The sequence below is a fragment of the Botrytis deweyae genome (genome assembly GCF_014898535.1).
Source record: "Botrytis deweyae strain B1 chromosome Unknown BDEW_060, whole genome shotgun sequence".
NCBI lineage: Eukaryota > Fungi > Ascomycota > Leotiomycetes > Helotiales > Sclerotiniaceae > Botrytis > Botrytis deweyae.
The window spans coordinates 117,590-136,289 of record NW_024066267.1 but is presented as its reverse complement, the minus strand read 5'-3'; the positions used below and the strand labels follow the sequence as shown (position 1 = coordinate 136,289).

General features: G+C 43.3%; 8 protein-coding genes across 8 annotated transcripts; 3 read left to right on the top strand and 5 right to left on the bottom strand.

Moving 5' to 3' along the window:
• Nucleotides 1–387: 387 nt before the first annotated feature.
• On the bottom strand, nt 388–1,518 carry EAE98_012191 (uncharacterized protein; the record flags this gene model as incomplete). Its single annotated transcript, XM_038959816.1, has 2 exons — nt 388–1,103; nt 1,338–1,518. 2 exons carry the CDS (start codon nt 1,516–1,518, stop codon nt 388–390), a joined length of 897 nt encoding a protein of 298 aa, XP_038803851.1.
• A 655-nt stretch (nt 1,519–2,173) lies between these two features.
• On the bottom strand, nt 2,174–3,463 carry EAE98_012190 (uncharacterized protein; the record flags this gene model as incomplete). The annotated part of the gene is made up of 1 exon (XM_038959815.1): nt 2,174–3,463. One exon carries the CDS (start codon nt 3,461–3,463, stop codon nt 2,174–2,176), a length of 1,290 nt encoding a protein of 429 aa, XP_038803850.1.
• Nucleotides 3,464–3,805: 342 nt separating this feature from the next.
• On the top strand, nt 3,806–5,239 carry EAE98_012189 (uncharacterized protein). Its single transcript, XM_038959814.1, has 3 exons — nt 3,806–4,167; nt 4,219–4,652; nt 4,708–5,239. Exons 1-3 carry the CDS (start codon nt 4,112–4,114, stop codon nt 4,983–4,985), a joined length of 768 nt encoding a protein of 255 aa, XP_038803849.1. The 5' UTR covers nt 3,806–4,111; the 3' UTR covers nt 4,986–5,239.
• A 13-nt stretch (nt 5,240–5,252) lies between these two features.
• Nucleotides 5,253–6,890, bottom strand: EAE98_012188 (uncharacterized protein). The gene is made up of 2 exons (XM_038959813.1): nt 5,783–6,890; nt 5,253–5,723 (listed from the first exon to the last, which is right to left on the bottom strand). The coding sequence occupies exons 1-2, from the start codon at nt 6,307–6,309 to the stop codon at nt 5,564–5,566; spliced, it is 687 nt and encodes a 228-aa protein (XP_038803848.1). The 5' UTR covers nt 6,310–6,890; the 3' UTR covers nt 5,253–5,563.
• Nucleotides 6,891–6,934: 44 nt separating this feature from the next.
• Nucleotides 6,935–8,076, bottom strand: EAE98_012187 (uncharacterized protein). Its single transcript, XM_038959812.1, has 2 exons — nt 7,742–8,076; nt 6,935–7,635 (listed from the first exon to the last, which is right to left on the bottom strand). The coding sequence occupies exons 1-2, from the start codon at nt 7,925–7,927 to the stop codon at nt 7,492–7,494; spliced, it is 330 nt and encodes a 109-aa protein (XP_038803847.1). The 5' UTR covers nt 7,928–8,076; the 3' UTR covers nt 6,935–7,491.
• Nucleotides 8,077–9,624: 1,548 nt separating this feature from the next.
• EAE98_012186 (uncharacterized protein) lies at nt 9,625–9,879 on the top strand (the record flags this gene model as incomplete). The annotated part of the gene is made up of 1 exon (XM_038959811.1): nt 9,625–9,879. One exon carries the CDS (start codon nt 9,625–9,627, stop codon nt 9,877–9,879), a length of 255 nt encoding a protein of 84 aa, XP_038803846.1.
• Nucleotides 9,880–10,757: 878 nt separating this feature from the next.
• Nucleotides 10,758–15,652, top strand: EAE98_012185 (uncharacterized protein). The gene is made up of 2 exons (XM_038959810.1): nt 10,758–11,277; nt 11,329–15,652. Exons 1-2 carry the CDS (start codon nt 11,056–11,058, stop codon nt 14,359–14,361), a joined length of 3,255 nt encoding a protein of 1,084 aa, XP_038803845.1. The 5' UTR covers nt 10,758–11,055; the 3' UTR covers nt 14,362–15,652.
• A 428-nt stretch (nt 15,653–16,080) lies between these two features.
• On the bottom strand, nt 16,081–18,008 carry EAE98_012184 (uncharacterized protein; the record flags this gene model as incomplete). The annotated part of the gene is made up of 3 exons (XM_038959809.1): nt 16,081–16,189; nt 16,251–17,830; nt 17,883–18,008. The coding sequence occupies 3 exons, from the start codon at nt 18,006–18,008 to the stop codon at nt 16,081–16,083; spliced, it is 1,815 nt and encodes a 604-aa protein (XP_038803844.1).
• Nucleotides 18,009–18,700: the final 692 nt, after the last annotated feature.

Genomic DNA, 18,700 nt, shown 5'->3' with positions numbered 1-18,700 from the left:
TAGAAATGGGATGCGGTAACGGATTTTCCTTGTATGGAGCACCTTACCTTATTGAGACTCGACCAATGAAATGGCTTCTGCCAGAAGATCAAACCGACAGCATTCCGAACCGGAGTGTCTGATAATCCGGGCTTAAGTCAAACAATCAAAGACTTTCAATGTTTGGAAGCAGTATATTATTCACAATGGAGTTGGTGTCTCAAGTCATTGAGAGCTTCTAGTGTAACGCAACCTGAAGTTCCACGGTGAATCGCAGATGGCAATGCTAGAATATGTTCAAAGATGCAAATGCAATGGTAAGAACTATCCGTTCGATGTTCTATTCCTCATATATTATAGTTAGCTAGAGAATTTAGGCCTATATCTCCTCATTGATGTTCCTTGACATCATTGCACTCTCCCGTGTTCAACCTTCCTCAACCCTTCGAAAAACTCCTCTTCGACGTCTAGGAATTTGCCCAGAATAGCGAGATTAATCAAATCTTCTTCGCCCACTCCTTCATCCTCTTCACCTTGGCCAGAGTCTGACCCTCCCTTCAAGATGTTCCTCCATATTACGATAAGATCCCAGATTATCTCCTTCCCTAATGCTGCTAATTCGGCATAACCCACTTTCTGTTTCGCCCAAGTGCCCTCAATCAGAGCGTCGATATATACGGTGAATTCGGTAAGATATGCCTTTTTAAGCTGGGTGATTCTTGGATTGTAACAGACTCCGTCCCATCTGTCATCGAGGAGTCTCTGGCGCTTGGCTTCCACGAGATGCTTGAAAGTAGTGGAGGAATTGAGAAGAAGCGCGACAGGCAAGCGTACGAATGGCGGCTGACAGTCACTGCCCAACGGAAATCCTTCATTCTCTCGACTTTTCAAGAGGAGAATATAGCTTTTGATACCAGGAGCTCTCGCTAGCTTTGCCCTCTTCTGCTTCTGGACTCTGTTGAAAGTATGTTTGGGTTTGACGAGGTCGAATATCTTGGTTCGAGCTCTAGCCGCAGTCGGCAGCGGCTGCTTGTCGTCTGCGGAAGTGAAGGATTGGAAGAATTGAAGGATATCCTCGGGCGGAGCTTTATCGAAAAACGGTGGTTTCGGTCGTGTGCCATCAACTGGTAGTTTGTTAGATGCCATAGGTAACTTTAGATGTAAATAAGAATCAGGTTTCCAATAGTCTAGACCGCAATGTAAGAACTCGGTTTCGAGATTTCGATGATGCCATTACCCAAACTCCATTTGATAAATTGAAGGACCTCGATATCTCAAAGATGTTGAATTTTCTAAGGATTTTGGTTGTTCGACTGCAGTCCAGACTATCTGATATCAGGAATTTGAACAAAACTTACCAGAGGTCGTGTATACACTCCTAAATCTTGGGATCTCCACGTTAAGGATGTACTCTAAAACAGATGCGTCTCCTGCCTCTATCTGAGGCTTTAAAATGCTTTGCACGTCCTGAAGAGCCAAAGTAAGAGTGTCCAAGCTTGCTTGAGCGCGCCACTTGAAAGATGGTGAGTCGGTTGTCATGATACAAGTAATTGAATGTTGTCAGTTCGATAGTACTTTGGGATGCAACGGCGGTTGCAAGGGTGAAGACAAAGACATGACCCGAATGTTCCTGTTGATGATAATTCTGTACAAGACCTTCGCCTGATTTAATCAATTTAAGGAGAGTGAATATCTTCAAATCTGCAAAACACACAGAATGCTCCACAAATTACTTCTCCAATACAGCACCCACCATAACCGTGGAAGTCTGAGATGTCCAAAAAAAAGTTTGAAGAAAAGAATTGAACAAATGGTAAAAAGAACAAAAGAATATGAACCCGCCATAAGGCATGGTAGTAAGGGGATCGTATACCGAGTGCGCCAGGAAACGCGACACACGACCTACCAGGCAAAGCTTGGGGAGCATATGTGGGTCCCAACCGGAGTTGCTACCACTGCGCCAACTCACTTCATACTCTCGAAGGAATGTGTCTATCTTAGATATATAAAGGACAGTCCTCTTCCTTAATGTCACCGTCGCTTTATTGGTGAAAAAGTGGAGCTGGCTGATTGGCAAGTCGATAAATTTCGAAAGTCAACCTTCATTCACAATGCAAATCTGGTGTACTTGACTTATCACGGTATTCTATTTAATCTTAGCGTACATCTTTAGACGTTTCTAAAGACGCCCTTCTCAACTTTTCAGAAATGTCAACGCGCCTGCAACCAAAGCTTCCACACCGGTCTTTAGTGTTGGCTGTATAACCGGCGTGAACAATGGACTATGATTGATTGGGACATCTTCCATCCTTCCCGCTTCCTTAGCTTTCCTGATGACTTCAGGATCTATGCCACCAAAGAGCCAATAACAGGAAGGTACACCTTTTCCACCCTCTTTGTTCGGTGCCTCTGTTGCCAAGGTCCCAAAATCTTCCGATCCACCCAAAGGTGCGCAATTCCGATTATGATTTTCCCCAAACACAACATCGAAAGTATCTGATAGCTTTTGTGTGGTGATATCATCATTGACCAAGAAGGGGAAGCTGCTCGTCGGTTCGAACAGGGGTTCCTTCGTAGCATTTGAAGCATCGCATTCTGCTTTCACGATTCTTCTGATCGATTTCAAAACCTTTTCCCTTGTCTCAGGATTAAAATTCCTCACATTGATCTTTAACACAGCTTCATCTGCAATAATGTTCTCCGTCATGCCCGCAACAACGCTCCCTACTGTTATTACAGCCGAGTCTTGGGGGTTTACTTCTCTGCTGATGATTCCTTGCAATCGTACCACAATATTAGCAGCCATAAAGACTGGATCAATCGTCATATGAGGCTGTGATGCATGACCACCCTTTCCATAAACCGTCACTCGGAAACTATCTGCAGCAGATCCAGAGATTCCTGTTCGCGTTCCCACTTGTCCGGCTGCAAGTGGCATTACATGCTGTCCTAATACCACATCCGGAATAGGACACGCGTGCCTTTCAGGATCATACAATCCATCTTCTATCATAGCTTTCGCTCCTGCACCTCGCTCCTCATTTGGTTGGAACAATATCACCAATGTACCTTTCCAAGTGGACTTTGCTTTTGATAATGTTTCTGCAGCGGCTAACATACATGCTATATGCATATCATGTCCACAAGCGTGCATTACATCCTTTTCAATGCCATCTGCACCATCAACTTCTCTTTTTGTGCTAGCATATGGTAGACCAGTCAATTCCTTGACGGGTAATGCATCAATATCTGCACGGAGGAGAACAGTAGGTCCAGAAGAGTTCTTCAGAATTCCAACGAGGCCAGTGCCTCCGATGTTTGTACGGACTTCAAAATCGGGGAGCTTTCGGAGTTCCTTTGCAGCAGTTTCCGAGGCTAGATGCTCTTGGAGTGACAGCCCGGGATTTTGATGAAGATTTTTGTAGACTGATTCGTAATAGCTCAGGTCAGGAATATGCTCCTGGAGAAGCGCTGGGATACTCATGCTTGCTGTTTGTCTCGTCAAGCTATCAGCAACAATTAACGATAATTGATGAGAAGAATTAACCCAAAGTTCGTATCGATATGGGAAACTGACGTGTTATCACCAATGGACAGTCTTGATATATTGAAGGGTCGAATGAAGAGAACTGATTGATAAGCTCCAGTGTAAAGACACGGGCGGGGTCTTGATTGATGCAGTGATGGCACGTGATAGACTGGGTTGAAGAGACCCCTAAGCCCCTACAAAACCACAAACCCTATTTTAATCAATTTATAGTATATCTTCATATTTTGGTGACAACAATGATATTTATCGAGCTCTTCCTGGTCCGGAAGAACTACTAATAAATAAAAAATATATAGAAGATTCAGTCGAAGGGGACTGTACTTGATCGTCCATATTCTATACAACACTGAGATCATCTTAGATCCGTTGAATATAAATCTAAATCCTGTATTCAAGAACTACATTTTACAGGTTTTATGGTTTTGTAGGGAAGCTTGCCCACATTTCCCCATCTTCGTCCAACGTTCCCCCGCTATATGCGGGGCAAGCGGCCTATCGAGTTCAGAACAACATCTCCAAATAATAAATAAAGCTCCAAGCAATCAAGCTCCCTTCTTAAATTCCAGACATTCACAACACAAAATGGCCGATAATAACTTGGTCGATCGACTGGCCCTTATCACGGGCGCATCTGGAGGGTAAGAAGCACCACTCTTTGTCACCGAAAACTATGAATAACAAGAGGATAGAATAGGATCAGCTTGTGCTCGTGCATTTGCAGCTGAAGGTGTTCATCTCGCACTCACATATTCTACTTCCAAAGATGCGATTGATAAACTCCTGGATGAATTACGTCAAACATCATCGGGGAAAGATCTTCGAATCTCTATTCATCAAGTGGATATGGGTTCACCAGAACAAATCTCGGGTCTCTTTGATGAGATCAAACGTGATCATGGGAGTCGCACGGTAGATATATTAATATCCAATGCCGGGTATGGAAAGAGAATTGTAGATATATCAGATATTCCATTAGAGGAATTCGACTACACTCTTAACATCAATTTGAGAGCATCGTTCTTATTAGTCAAAGGTGTGGTTGAGGGAATGAAGGCACAAAAGTGGGGGAGAATTATCTTTATATCGAGTATAGCTGCTTATGGAGCTGGGCTCAATGGTTGCCGTATGATATATACTCTCCATTTCTTTTCTTGGGTTCTTGACTGATGTGCACTTAGATTACGCTGCATCGAAAGGTGGTCTCACGTCTATGATGAAGAACCTATCACTTCACCTTGCCGAGTACAAAATTACAGTCAATGACGTGGCACCGGCGATGATTGGCAACACAGGTATGATTCCAAATGCCGATGTTGCTCCTGGTTTACTTGATGCAATTCCACTACATCGATTGGGCACTCCAGAAGAATGCTCGAATGCAGTTATGATGTTTGCAAAGACTGGTTACGCTACTGGTCAGAGCTTGTTGCTTGCAGGGGGGCTAAATCACAAGTAGATGGCCTTTGGTATGATGTTCAAAAGCTCGTTGCAATCTTATCATAAGATGGTACATATATGGATAGGGTCCCGTAGCAATGGTACTGTCAGATACCTGGATTGAGCTCGCTGGGCCCATCACAGAATAATAGCGAGGAAAATTGATCTCCTTACAATGTCGAAGCGAACATTGGACATTCACGATTCAGTACGTGTAAAATCTTTGTGCAAAATTGAATCACTTGAGTCTTGAGCCTTCAAAGACATTCTTGTATCCGATTATCCACTTTCAGTCTAGAATTTGGGAAGTATCATGAAGCATTCACGTTCATGAGAATTTGAACTCGTTACATTCTTAAATATTTGAAATAGCAAGGCAAAAAGGCAAGACGAAAAGAGGGTATCATCTCACATCCCATATCCCACAACGAAAAAGGCCATCAAAAGTACCACTTCAATATCCCATCGCCTATTATTGAAAAAAATCCCATCCTCATCGACTTCCTGGACGTATTTTCCCCCATGCATAATTATACAATACAAGCGATACTCCATTCCAAAAACAAAGACAGATGGGAAATATAAATTCAAAGGTACTTAGGCACCAGGGACTTTGACATCCGTTCTACCACTTCTGTGCCAAACCGCCAATAATGCACCACAATGCCCGCATTTATGTTCAACATCCTTGAGGCCAGAGATAAGGTAAGGTATACATCCTAGACAGGTGACTGCGCAGCAAAGAAGCGCGATGAGACTAGTAGAGGGTTAGTATATATTATATCGCCTCCGAAGAGGCGAAAGAGATACACTTACTGTGTAGTCATTCCACTATGGCTTTCAACAGCTGTCACCTCTCTTACACCGCAAACAGGACAGTCTACAGGAGTAGGGCCGGTTTGGAGTGCACGGATAGGCATAGCGGTGGCATAGTTATTCTTTCCTTGATTGATATTTGCTTGAGGTGGATGTTGCGCTGGATAATGATCTTGAGGAGGGTATTGACCTTGAGGAGGTGGAGCTTGATATTGACTCTTCTCATTTGTGAAACCCTCTTGCTGAGGTGGGATTTGTTGTGATGCCATTGTATTTTGATTAGGGCCGACGACTTCAATACCTTGATAAACGTCTGGTTGGATGTGTTGTTGAGTTTGATGTGATTGTGGAGGTAAATCAGGATGTGGTTGTTGTTGAATATCTGAAGTAGATGTGTTGGTGATACCAGTTAATTGTGGAGAAACGGAGGTGAGGTTATGACTGGTTGAACCTGTGATTTGAGGAGATGTAAGGGGAGAAACTCCTTCTTGATAGGTAGGTGGAGGTGGGTTATTATATTCGACCATTGTCAGACGTTGTTTCGTGAATTGATTTGACAACTTGAAAGGGGCTTGACAAAGGGCTGCGGAGGCGCGTGGAGGCTTGGAATGTATGATGTATGATGTATGATGTCCTTTCTTTCGAGCTAATTAAGGCTCATCGAATAACTTGATCTTATGGATTGAGCAAAGACTAATCATAAGGACATCAAATTTTCGCCGAGATTTCTGAATCTTGTTTAATAATGACTGTGGTTTGGAAATTGAAGCTTCGTGAAGTTTGATTGCACGTAGATGAAATGTTTAATGAAATTTCCGGGCGTGGTTCCGACGGTATTGCTGGATGCTACTAGATATTCACATCAATGGGATCTCAAAGCAAAGATGGTTTGTATTGTAGAGAGAGTGAAGGATGGAAGGATGGAAGGAAAGAATGAAAAGACGTTGTTGGCATCATCTCCCAGCTCCTCCCCAGCTCCCCAGCTCTCCCAGCTACCCACGCGTGCTGTGGTGGTAAGTTGTTAAGTTGTTACCTAGACCTTAGCACGTGCTTAGATCAACAGAAGGAGTTAAATGTTGCCGCAGCTGAACGGTTGAAATGGCACAGACCTAGATAAAGCTTACGCTAATGCAATGAATTATGTCAAATATGGATATATACCTAGGATGGTGCAGGATTATGAGGATATTTTAGCATCATATTACCTCAGATTACCTCGAGATTACATAGAGATTGTAAAATGTCTCCACTATTTTAAGTTGAGCTAATCAAATCACTCTATTGGAAATTACGGAGTAAAAAGGAGGAGGGAGGATGCCAGGATGGAGATGGAAATGGATCAACCCTGGATCAGCCCTGGATCAACCTTGGCTCAACAACTGAAACTGGAGAATCGAGAAAAACCCTTCGGTGGACGGGCTCGACGGGGTGAAGGCTCGTGTGGCTCGTGTGGCTCATTTTGGCACGTGTTGGGGCTGAGTCCAGGTTGATGATCCTGAAAGTCTACCTAGTACTCTGCTCTGTCCAACGGGAAAAAGGGCCAACTCTCCAAAATGATCCCTTCTGCAGTCTTCAATGAAATCTTCCCACAGTTCCCGAGCTCGCCACCGCGAGTTCTCTCCTTCATCCAACTCTCTTCAAAACTCTGGTATTCCAACTCTCTTGTGATAGCAATCCATGAAGATGGTTCTCGCAAATTCACCCTCTAATCATACACACCATGAAGGATAGTGTGGGTATGGCATTGCATAAGCCGGATATGTTGGAATTGGACTCGGACATTGTGAAGCGTAATCATACATGAACGCTTCGCTATGTTCATACTCGATTTGTTCTTGTTCTTGTTCGGATTGCTGGCAGGTTTCAAAGTAAGCATTTTGTCAAACTTGATGATTGGAAGCAACAGTATTGCTACTGTCACCCAATCGCATGTCATTAGACAGCTTATGTGCAACTTACAATGGGACAATCCACGTGAGCCAAACTTGTTTGTTTTCTTGGTCGAGATATACTGAATTCTCCACATCGTCTATGACTGACAATCTTCTTGTGGTTTCTTTGCCATCTCTTGAACCTCGAACAGATGTAAACGCTGGTACTCGATTCATTGCATCCTGTGCAACGAACTTCTTGCTCTACGCACATCTTATTATAGCGAGTGATCTCAAAAAGGCTTCAGTTATATTGGGAATTTGATTGAATGACTTCGTTGAATTGTTCGGGAGCAATTGTTACATTTGCGAGTGCCCGTCAGGAGTTCATGATCCGCATAGTAGGAATTGTCCAGATTTCAAAAGTTTGAAATCGGAGAGACAAACCACTTGTATTTAACTCCAAAGCTACCTGACAAACGTCCCATTTTATCTGGTAAAATCACACAAAATTTATACACGTATCGCTCATGAACCAAGTGGTCCATTTCTACTCGAGCGCAACAACGCACAAAAGAAAACAAGACATCTTAATGGCGGTTCGCACCCCACCCTTGATTTTATCGGCTAAATCATCATTCAAATTATTCAACACATGTTTGATCACTACTTACTACTCATGTAACCACAATAAATGATATCGAATAGGCTTCATCCTTCCCTCACCTCTTCACTAACATCTATACAATGCACTGGTCCACGAGAAAGACGAGGCAGATAATTGCTTCTTCCCAGTGGTGGGCGAATCCATGCAGTGAGAATACTATATATTCAGAATAGTTTAACCGGACCAGATTATTCAAAAGTTCGGGGCGGTTGACAGATTTGATGCAAGCTGTCAATGATTGATGCATATTTCACAAGGATATTTCTTGCTTGGATGATGGTTTTGCATAGGGTATGAGTGAGTGCCCCGGCAATTGGATTTCTCCTCGCATTGGTATCTTGCGCGGATGCATACATTCATGATTCTACTCTTGTCTAACAAAGTAGAATCCGCGAACTTATCTGTGGTTCGTGCGCTCTCACAGAATACTCCATCGATTGCAACTTGTGGTACCGGATGATCGCACACCTTCATTATTGCCAGTACTGCAGTGCGTCTGAAAGACCCGGTGCAAATGTTTCCCATAATTCGGATTGCAGTTTACATGAGATTCTACTTTCAAAATTTTCTATTGTTGAATCTGGACTATCGAACATCCTGCAAGGGTATCATTGAACACTTTTTGCCAGTGCGACCATTTCATCAACTGTCGATTAGTACCAGAGCAACCCGTACAATACTTGGATCGATTTACTTGAGCACCATTGTGACAGGCGCTCGTGTATTTACGCCCTTCTTCTCTCTTCTGCTCCACCCTTTCTGATGGAAGCGAGTGAAGTACATATGTGAATGGAACAAAGCACAGGACAGATATATACGCGAGAAGGCACGTAAGAACTGGGAGCTGTATAGCCGAATATAGAAACGATTCTCGAATTTGTGAAGAGTCGTATCAGGAGTGCGAGCCAGGTAGCGGCGTAGGCGGAAGTTTATGCATTGGGGAAGATTGAATCCTGAAGCTTGGTCGCGGGGAGAATGTATAGATTTTGAAGAGTAAGAGTAGTTGGTCTCAATGAATTAACGTCTATGATGGAGTTCTCTATGACTCTCACTATTCTTAATTCCCTTCCGCGACTAAGTTCATTCACGAATACTTGAAGTGATTGTGGTATGTCTCTACAGTGATTCGACACTTTTTTCTTTCGCCATAGAGAATGGGATGTCTATTTGAAGGCAGTCTTCCAACCCACTGCTCAGATCCTCTACAACTATCTGGGAGTCTGACACCTATCTATTCCTGCATAAATTCCGACACACAATACATCACTCATTCATACGCATCACGAACTCGCACCACCCTCGAAATGTGCAAAGAAACCGAAATTATTTGTCTCTCTTGCTCTTCAACCATTACGGTAATCGATACCTGTTCTCTTTACAACGTGAAATCAGCAGATGAGCACGGCATCTCACATCGAACTTGCCAACAGTTCAAGCCCAATGTTGAGAATGCAGAATATGTGCAGAAGACGGATAAAGAGTTTCACATGTGCGAAGATCGACGAGCGGGATCTGCATTTCCCTTTTCCTTCTTGGGAATGAGATCAGAAGACAAGTAGAAATCGGATTGGGAGGGGTGGCCCGGATGGGGAAGGGGTTCAGATGGGTGGAAAAGGGGAGAAATGATGGAAAGGGCCAAGACGCTAGAAGCTAGATGTTTCTGAGGATGGAAAGGTAGAATGAAGTGGAACAGGGGTGTATTAGAAACGGGCAGATCTTAGGACGGCGAAGTAGACTAGACATATAGGGAAGAGGGGAAAGAGCTTAAAGCTCTAGAGAGACTGGCTTGGGCAGATTATCTTTGTTTGTATTCTTAGACCATGGGCCTTTGAGGAATGCACATACACTATGCTTTTACGTAACATTATGGATGTAAAATCTAAAGCGATGAGTGCACGTTGTAACATTGTTTTAGAGCCCTTATGCCGCGGAGTGGGAGCGGAGTGGGAGCGCAGGCATAAAGAGGAAAACCCTTTTGTTCCCACTCCCCCCCCTCCGCCCCCGTTTCGAAAAGACTCATTGTCTAATCCTCTACCTACAAAGACGTAAAACGCGATACTTTCGATCACCCAATTAGAATCAGACATTGAAAACACCCGAGAGTGTTATTCACCTTGGGATCCGATCTCTCAATGAAAATAAAGTACCCGGGTGTACAGGCGCAGTTCGAGGTGCAGTCGGTATCTGTCAGTATTCCACGGGGTATGAGGGAACATTGAACCTTTGAAAATCAATTTAATAACAATTGTAAGAAAAACTCAAGATATATTCATGATAAAAATATCCGCAACTTGGTTGAGTTGAAAGGTGGAGAATTGATGAGATCAAGTCTCATCTATCAATTGATTAGAAATACAATTAAATATATGGTTAAACTTCCAAATTGAATCACTGCTGACATACCCCGTACAAAAATGTTTTGACCACATTGACGTAGAGCCGCAAACTGGGGCCTGGTTCGTTCGTTCTTGAGCCTGGGATTTTGGTTTTAGCCAGATCATATACTCATATTATCTTATCATATCGTATCATATCGTATCATATCATTCTATCATCCTGTGATCCTTTGATTCTTTGATTCTTTGACCCTTCTTCCTCTTCTTCTGCTTCTCTCTCTCTCCGTCCAAGACAAAACTCAATTGCCTTTGTTTCCGTTATTCGTATTGTCTCACCTTATTGTGATTTTGATATTCCTGTCGAGCTCACATGCCTTCTTCCATAACTAAGCATCGGTGATGCCACTGCGATGGCTACGAGGTTGGCTGGGCTTCCCTCCCAGTAATCAGTCAACATCTATCTTCAGAACAAGATGGTTCCTATTACTTCTTCTGGCAATATGGCTTCCTCTAAGCAATGCAATGACACCTGCGCGCATTGCAGAGTTGCGAAAAGAGACGGTGGAAATGTTTTATCATGGATTTGACAATTACATGGAACTTGCATTCCCGGAAGATGAGGTTCGATCACTGTTAAAGGCTCAAAGTATCTATAGCTAATCTTTCTTTTAGCTAAGACCAGTATCCTGTACACCACTCACTCGAGACGCCCAAAACCCTCGACATCTCGAATTAAACGATGTACTCGGAAATTATTCTCTTACTTTGATTGACAGTTTGTCGACTCTTGCAATTTTGGCATCTGCCCCTCCAGATGAAGAAGAAACCGGCGCAACAGCACTTCAAGAATTTCAAAATGGTGTCGCTTCTCTAGTATTACAATATGGTGATGGCACAAGCGGAGCATCCGGAAAGGGTCTACGTGCTCGAGGTTTTGACTTGGACAGTAAAGTCCAAATATTTGAGACAGTGATCAGAGGTGTGGGTGGGCTCCTCAGCGCTCATGAATTTGCCGCTGGAATTCTACCAATCAATGGATACAAACCACAATCTAGCAAGACCTCTGGAAAGACTTCGAAAACACATCAACCTGCGATTTTGTGGTCGAATGGGTTTAAATATGATGGACAACTTCTGCGCCTAGCTCTAGATTTGGCTGAACGTCTACTACCTGCTTTCTATACCGCGACCGGTATGCCATATCCAAGGGTCAATTTACGACACGGTATACCATTTTATGTGAATTCCCCTCTACATGAGGGATCTGGGCTTGGCGACTATGTGCAAGAGGACACTCCTGAAATTACCGAAACATGTAGCGCAGGAGCGGGTAGCTTGGTTTTGGAGTTTACTACTTTGAGTCGTCTTACCGGAGATCCAAGATTTGAGCAATTGGCGAAGCGAGCCTTCTGGGCGGTTTGGAATAGGCGGAGTAATATTGGACTCATTGGAGCAGGAATTGATGCAGAGAATGGCCAGTGGATTGGCTCATACGCCGGCATAGGTGCGGGTACAGACAGCTTTTTCGAATACGCATTCAAAACCCACATTCTGCTCTCCGGACAGAGCACTCCCAATATAACGACGCATAGACAACAACAGCATGAATCGTGGTTGGATCCAAATACAATATACAATGAATTGAGTGCCGAGGAGAATTCTCCAGAAGCGTTTCTTGCAGTATGGCACGAAGCTCATGCTGCAATCAGGAGGCATCTGTATAGTCCTACACACCATCCACATTACGTCAATGTTCACCTTGTCACCGGCTCTCCGCAGGCCTTCTGGATCGATAGTCTTGGGGCTTATTATCCCGGTTTATTGACTCTGGCTGGAGAGGTTGAGGAAGCCATTGAAACTAGTCTATTATACACCGCTTTATGGACGAGATATGCAGCCCTTCCTGAAAGATGGTCAGTACGCGATGGGCATGTAGAAGGAGGACTCGGTTGGTGGCCTGGCCGCCCTGAGTTCATTGAATCGAATTACCATCTTTACAGAGCGACGAAAGATCCTTGGTATCTTCATGTCGGAGAAATGGTTCTGGAAGATATTAAACGCAGATGTTGGGCAACATGTGGTTGGTCAGGTCTACAAGATGTGCGCACTGGAGAAAAGAGCGATCGTATGGAAAGCTTCTTTCTTGGAGAAACAGCCAAATATCTCTACCTACTTTTTGATCCAGATCATCCAATGAATGATCTCGATGCCGCTTATGTCTTTACGACTGAGGGACACCCTCTCGTGCTTCCTCGAGAAAAGTCGAAACCTCCAGTTACACCTCGTACACCGATAACAACTAAAGCAGTTCAGCCAACGTATAGGGCATCTCTTCGGGATACCTGCCCTGTACCCCCTCCACCAGTACCTTTTACTGTCTCCAGTACAGCTGCCAGAACGGACGTATTTCATGCTTCTAGTTTAATAGGTTTGCACATGATACCAAATCATCGTGCTACGATGGATGGTGAAAATATCAAGGTCAACAATCATACATACTTCCCATGGACTTTACCAATCTCAATGATTCCAAGTAATGGCACTTGCGATCGTCTTCCGATAACCACAACTTTCACAATTGAGTTTCCTAACAATAATCCTTTGAGCACTCAAAACGCCAAAAATGGTTTCAATATTATCTTTAATATCCCAACAAGTCTTGACCGTACAAGTGATGGTAGTATATTGGTCAAGAGTTTGTCTGGTTTGAAGATGGGCATGATACATGAAAGTCAATCATATTCTTCTGGAATCAATCAACAGCTCTCCGGATCTTGGAGAGTGGGTAGTATTGCCAATATACCGTTAGGACGAGATGAGCAGATATTGATACCACGAGATGTGATTGGAGATCTCACAGATCCTTCATTCTCACGTATTAGAAATCCAGTTATGCTTGACATAGTCATACAACTTGAACACGTTCATGATCACAATCAAAATATGTCGGAAAGTGTCGAGGAATTGTTCGAAGAGGAACCAATTTACGAAGATACCCCGGCTTTAGCATTGGAAGAATCGATTAGTAGTGCAGGATTAGCAGAATATAGAACTTTGCTAAGTTCTCTCCTTCAGCAAGTGACATCTGCCCTTCGCGATCCGGCTGCTACTCTACTTCCACAACCCCAGATTGCTCCGACGTATACCTACGCAACTCTCCCGGCTGTTTTACCAACTGGTAAAGGTGCACATCTCTTGATTAATGCACCGGAGGCTCCCGATCCTATGACCGCCAAGACTTCATCTGCCACTCTTTCCTTTGAAAGCATTTTCTTCGCAGGTGAAGCTTGTGATGGAAAACTCCCCGATGAGGCAGTGAAACAGCATCATGTTATAGTCATGAAACGTGGCGGCTGTACTTTCTCCGAGAAGCTGGCCAACATTCCCAGCTATACGCCCACATCTAAAGGTCTTAAATTGGTCATTATGGTTTCAGACGACAAGGACGATGTTGAATCAGGCGAGGAAGATATGGAGGATGAAGGGGCCTCGCGGAGAGGAGAGCAAAATCTCATCAGACCACTGTTAGACAAACCACAACTAACCCCAAGCGGCCTTTTGAGACATCATCAAATTAGTATGGTAATGATCGGAGGAGGCGATGAAGCCATCCAAGCTTTAAAACGTGCTAAAAGTGTCGGCATCCGTCGAAGATACCATGTGGAAAGTCAGGGACTAATGGTTAGCAACATTTTTGTGGTTTGATTTCACAAATGAATAACAGTAAATATATGAAGTACATGATCAAGAGCATTGTGGAAATCTGGCGTTAGGATATCTCATTGGGTTGGGTTGGTGCGCTGAAAAATCAAAAAGAATACCATTTCTTGGAACGATTGGGGTACCATTGTTTCATACCTTGGTATGTTGTAGATATCGTCGATGCTTGATTTTGCATATAAACGCAGTTACATACACATTTCGTGCTTTTGCACCAGTATCAGCCTTTCCCATAGTTCAGATTGCAGTCCGACAATCAAAAGCTTCGAAACTTGCAGAGATACATAGTACTCATTTTAGATCACATGATATATGAATTACTTATGATCTCTCCCCCTTTGAAGAAACTCCCATGAATTCGGGGGCATACTTCGATTCTACATACCCACCTAATAAGCAGTCATACTGTTGTTTAACTAGACTACACCCGGAACGAGAAACAAGTCATAGTCTCGCGTGTCTGTATTTGTGCGCGTGTATTTGCGTTGCAGCAGTCGAAATCCAAATTTATCATTGTAACTCATCAGATACCCAGTATGCCAATCGCCGCGTGGGCATAACTCCAAGAATTGCGAAATCGATAGGAATGGAATGGGTTAGGAGCAAAGCACGAGGATTGTGTCAATGATTATGAGGTTACTCGTCAGCAAAGTGCTTTGTCTACCCGCGCCGTTGTCAATGTAGTGCTAGATTCATATCATGATTTCTGAGGAGCGGAGAATAATCTTTCGATCAAACAAGTACCAGTCCAGTGTACCATTTAGGTGAAAGAAAAACAGCTATAGATAACCTCAAGATGCATTGCCAACGATACTACCTACTCTTCTTGGATGCTCAAGCATCGATACACTACCTGGTGAGTAAGTACGCCCTATAGTATAGAATTAAAACTCCCTCTATCCCTCACTCCCATAGGTAGGTATTCAAGAATCCCAATGCTAATCCCAATCCCAACACTACTTTAATCTCCCATCAAACTCAAGCTCAAACTCGATCAACAGCAGCCCGTCTCCTCAGCAGGACTAATCTAATCTCCATCCCTCATCACGAGAAGATCGGTTACTTTTTCATCTCCATCTTCATCTCCATCTTATCTCTCGCTGAGAATGACTAATTATGTGCTAGGGGTCCTTCAAAATTTTGGAACGTCATTGAGGACGATATGTACTGTACATAGGTACATACCTATAAATCACCATTTTCGATTTCCGCATCAGCTCCGACTTGGAAGTTGGAAACGTGCAGGTATGGTCTAGAAGAAGGCTAGTCATCAGTCTGGTGGTCTACATGGATTTGGATCTTGATCTAGGGAACGGACTTCAACCATGTCCTTCGACAAGGAATTGTATTCGGCGTGCTCTTAATCTACTCCTAATCTCCTACTTCTCAACCCTCCCTGTGAATTTGCCAACTACTTACTCGGATGCATGTATTCTGTCCCATCGGAAGACTCGCGGATATTTCAAATTTAAGTCTCAAGGTAAAAGAAATTCGTACAACAAAAGCATCATCCAGTTTCGAAATTCGTCTATTTGAACATTTCCGCTACGCTATCAAAATAAGCCTTCTTTTGAAGCCGAAAACCATCTATGCAAAGGTCACTCCCAAGAGGAAATATGAGAGATCCCCAAAGTAAAAACTCCGTACGCTATGCTATTTCTCCCAACCCTTAAACTCCATACATTTTAGTTGTCTCCCAACGCTTTAAAGTTCATCGAAATTTGGTCTCACAATCGTCCATTTTCTAGGACTGACTGGAAGTCCAATGTAATATTCCCAAAATCTTGAGATCTCGAGGACGAAAATCTCCCATCTATAAGCATATGTAAGCATTTGCATTGAGGAATGTAAGGAAAAAATAGCGGGAAACATACAAAGTGACAGGAGATCTAAACCATCCCCAAAGAACATATTTGGTGATGTTCCACGTCAATCTTAATTCTTTCCGGAACAGTTCCGAGACGGTAGGCTCCTTTTCCTGCAACTTCACCTCCTCATCATATTCCGCAAAATCTTTTGCTATTGGATCTTCATGGACCTCGTCAGGAATAACATGATGTGGTTTCGTCACACGATCTGTTAGCTTAACGGCCTCTTCAGGCTCATTCTCCTCTGCTTCCACCAGAGTTCGGAACTCATTGATAGCGCGGAGAGAATGGGAAATACGACCCAAAGTATTAAACAGAGCGACAAGTTCAGTTCGTTTCAATATCGGGACGTCCAAAGAATTATTATCGGTTTCAAATAAAACTTTTAGCGCTGCTCCGTAACCTGCGGTTTGGACTTTGCCCCAGAGCCGACATTTATCACAACCTACACAATCCATGATTCGACTGATATTTCTGAATCGATTGCGGAAATCTTCTTTCAAACTTGGACCTTCTCCATTAACAAACATCAAGCTTTCATCGAAAATTCGAGTCTCCTTGGATGCTTTTGACATTAGAGTTTGCACCTTGGATTGGGTAAGTTGATCTTGAGCTGGATCTCCAGAACAGAAAGTGTAGTCCTTAAGCGAAGGGCCAAGTTTTGTAACGGCTCGTAGAACAAGAGCGTAATTGAAGTAAAGATTCGATACACGTTCTGGAAAGCCATGTAGGCGGTCTTTGTAACACTCAACATTCATGCCCCATTCACCTGTAGTTTGATTCAAATACTCGTAGCAGAGATGCGTGCTAATGGAGGTGTGCATACCAGAAATGACTCTATAGAAGACACGTTTCTCCAAACACTCATCCTCCAATTCAAGACCAGTCTCTGCTACGAATGGGAGATTTGGGGAATGCTCTCGTTGTTCTTCCAGGATGTGTTGGCGACCATGTTGTTTGAGAACAGACTTGAGTTCATTTGCCGCGGGCTCTTTCAGAGATAATGGAGAGTGACCAAGGGATTCCGAATGTGGGAAGGATGCTTTTGAAAAGCAATTTTCTCGATAAATGGCATCCCAGACTTGTTTCGTACCCTCACCAGCATATCCGGTAAATCTCTCCGGGTTGTCCACCAAACTCACATAATCTCCTTTTGATCCTGCGCCTTCGTCGTCCGGTACACAGTAATCTCTCTCGTCACATTCGTCATCGTATTCTACCACACAACTCTCTCCCACATCCTCGCCGAGCTTTCCTTGAAGTGGTTTCTTTGGACGCTCTTGTTGTAATTTCTTGCCCGGATGACCGGCTTTTGGTCCTTCTAGTTTCCCCAATTCCTCTGCCCTCCATACCAGGGGTATATCTTCTTCATTGTCCAGTGTATTCACGGCGCAGGCAATGTTGCCACACATGCCATTCTCGTCGTTCCAAAATGGACATTCCTTACCGAACAAGTTCAGACGGTAATAGGCAAAGAAATCGGTGGTTCGTGTGAGGTCGTCTAAGGAAGGTGATATTTCTCGGTTCAGGTCATCGAGGGAGGCATATGTCGTACATGCATCCGAAACGATAGCTTTTGGGGAGATCTGAGTAATGGCATTAGACACATATGCCTGGTAAAAGAAAAGTAAAGCATACCGCGCAAACATCTGGACTTTGAATAGTCTTTGATTTGGATGAAGAATCAGAAGCTTCTACATGAGGAGTACAAGTACTCAAGAGAGTAAATAAACCCAGGTAGAATGCTCGAGCGGCGGTCTTCATGATGAGACTGACACTTGGCCTTTTGTTTGATATATTAGATGAATTTCATTCAGGCACAAGTGAAAAGCTTCGGAGTTTCCAAAGTAGGACGTTGAATTATACAGAAATATGATAGGGTGGGAATATGAGGAGGTTGATGTATTGAGAACCTATTTTGTCGATTTCTTGTAACTCTGAAAGGAAGGTCAAGATAAAAATAGTTTATATGAGATGGAAGAACAATGACAACCTTTCCGAGTAGATTCTTCTAGATGGTAGATTGTGAATTAAAGACACCTTTCAATAAACAAATGTAATGTAAAAGCATGAAACTTTTGTTCTTTTGGTTTTTGATTTTAATTTTGATATTCAATTAAATACACATAATCCGTCACTAGTTATATAAACATATATGATGATTTGAAAGCATATGATGATGCAGGTGTTTCGAGTGTTTTTACAATCTGTCCATTTTGAAGGAGCCGGAGTGGCTCGAGAGTGGTTCGTTATCATTCATTCATTCATTCATTCATCCATCCATCTACTCGTATCCATCTACTCGTATCGGATCTTCAGCCCGGAGATCAAACAGTGCCACTTAAAAAAAGCCATGGAATCCATATGTAAGGTTAATGGAACATCAACGGAATATCCAACCGAAGATTCAACGGGCCGGATCATGGTGTTGATGGCATAAATACCAAGTAGACTCC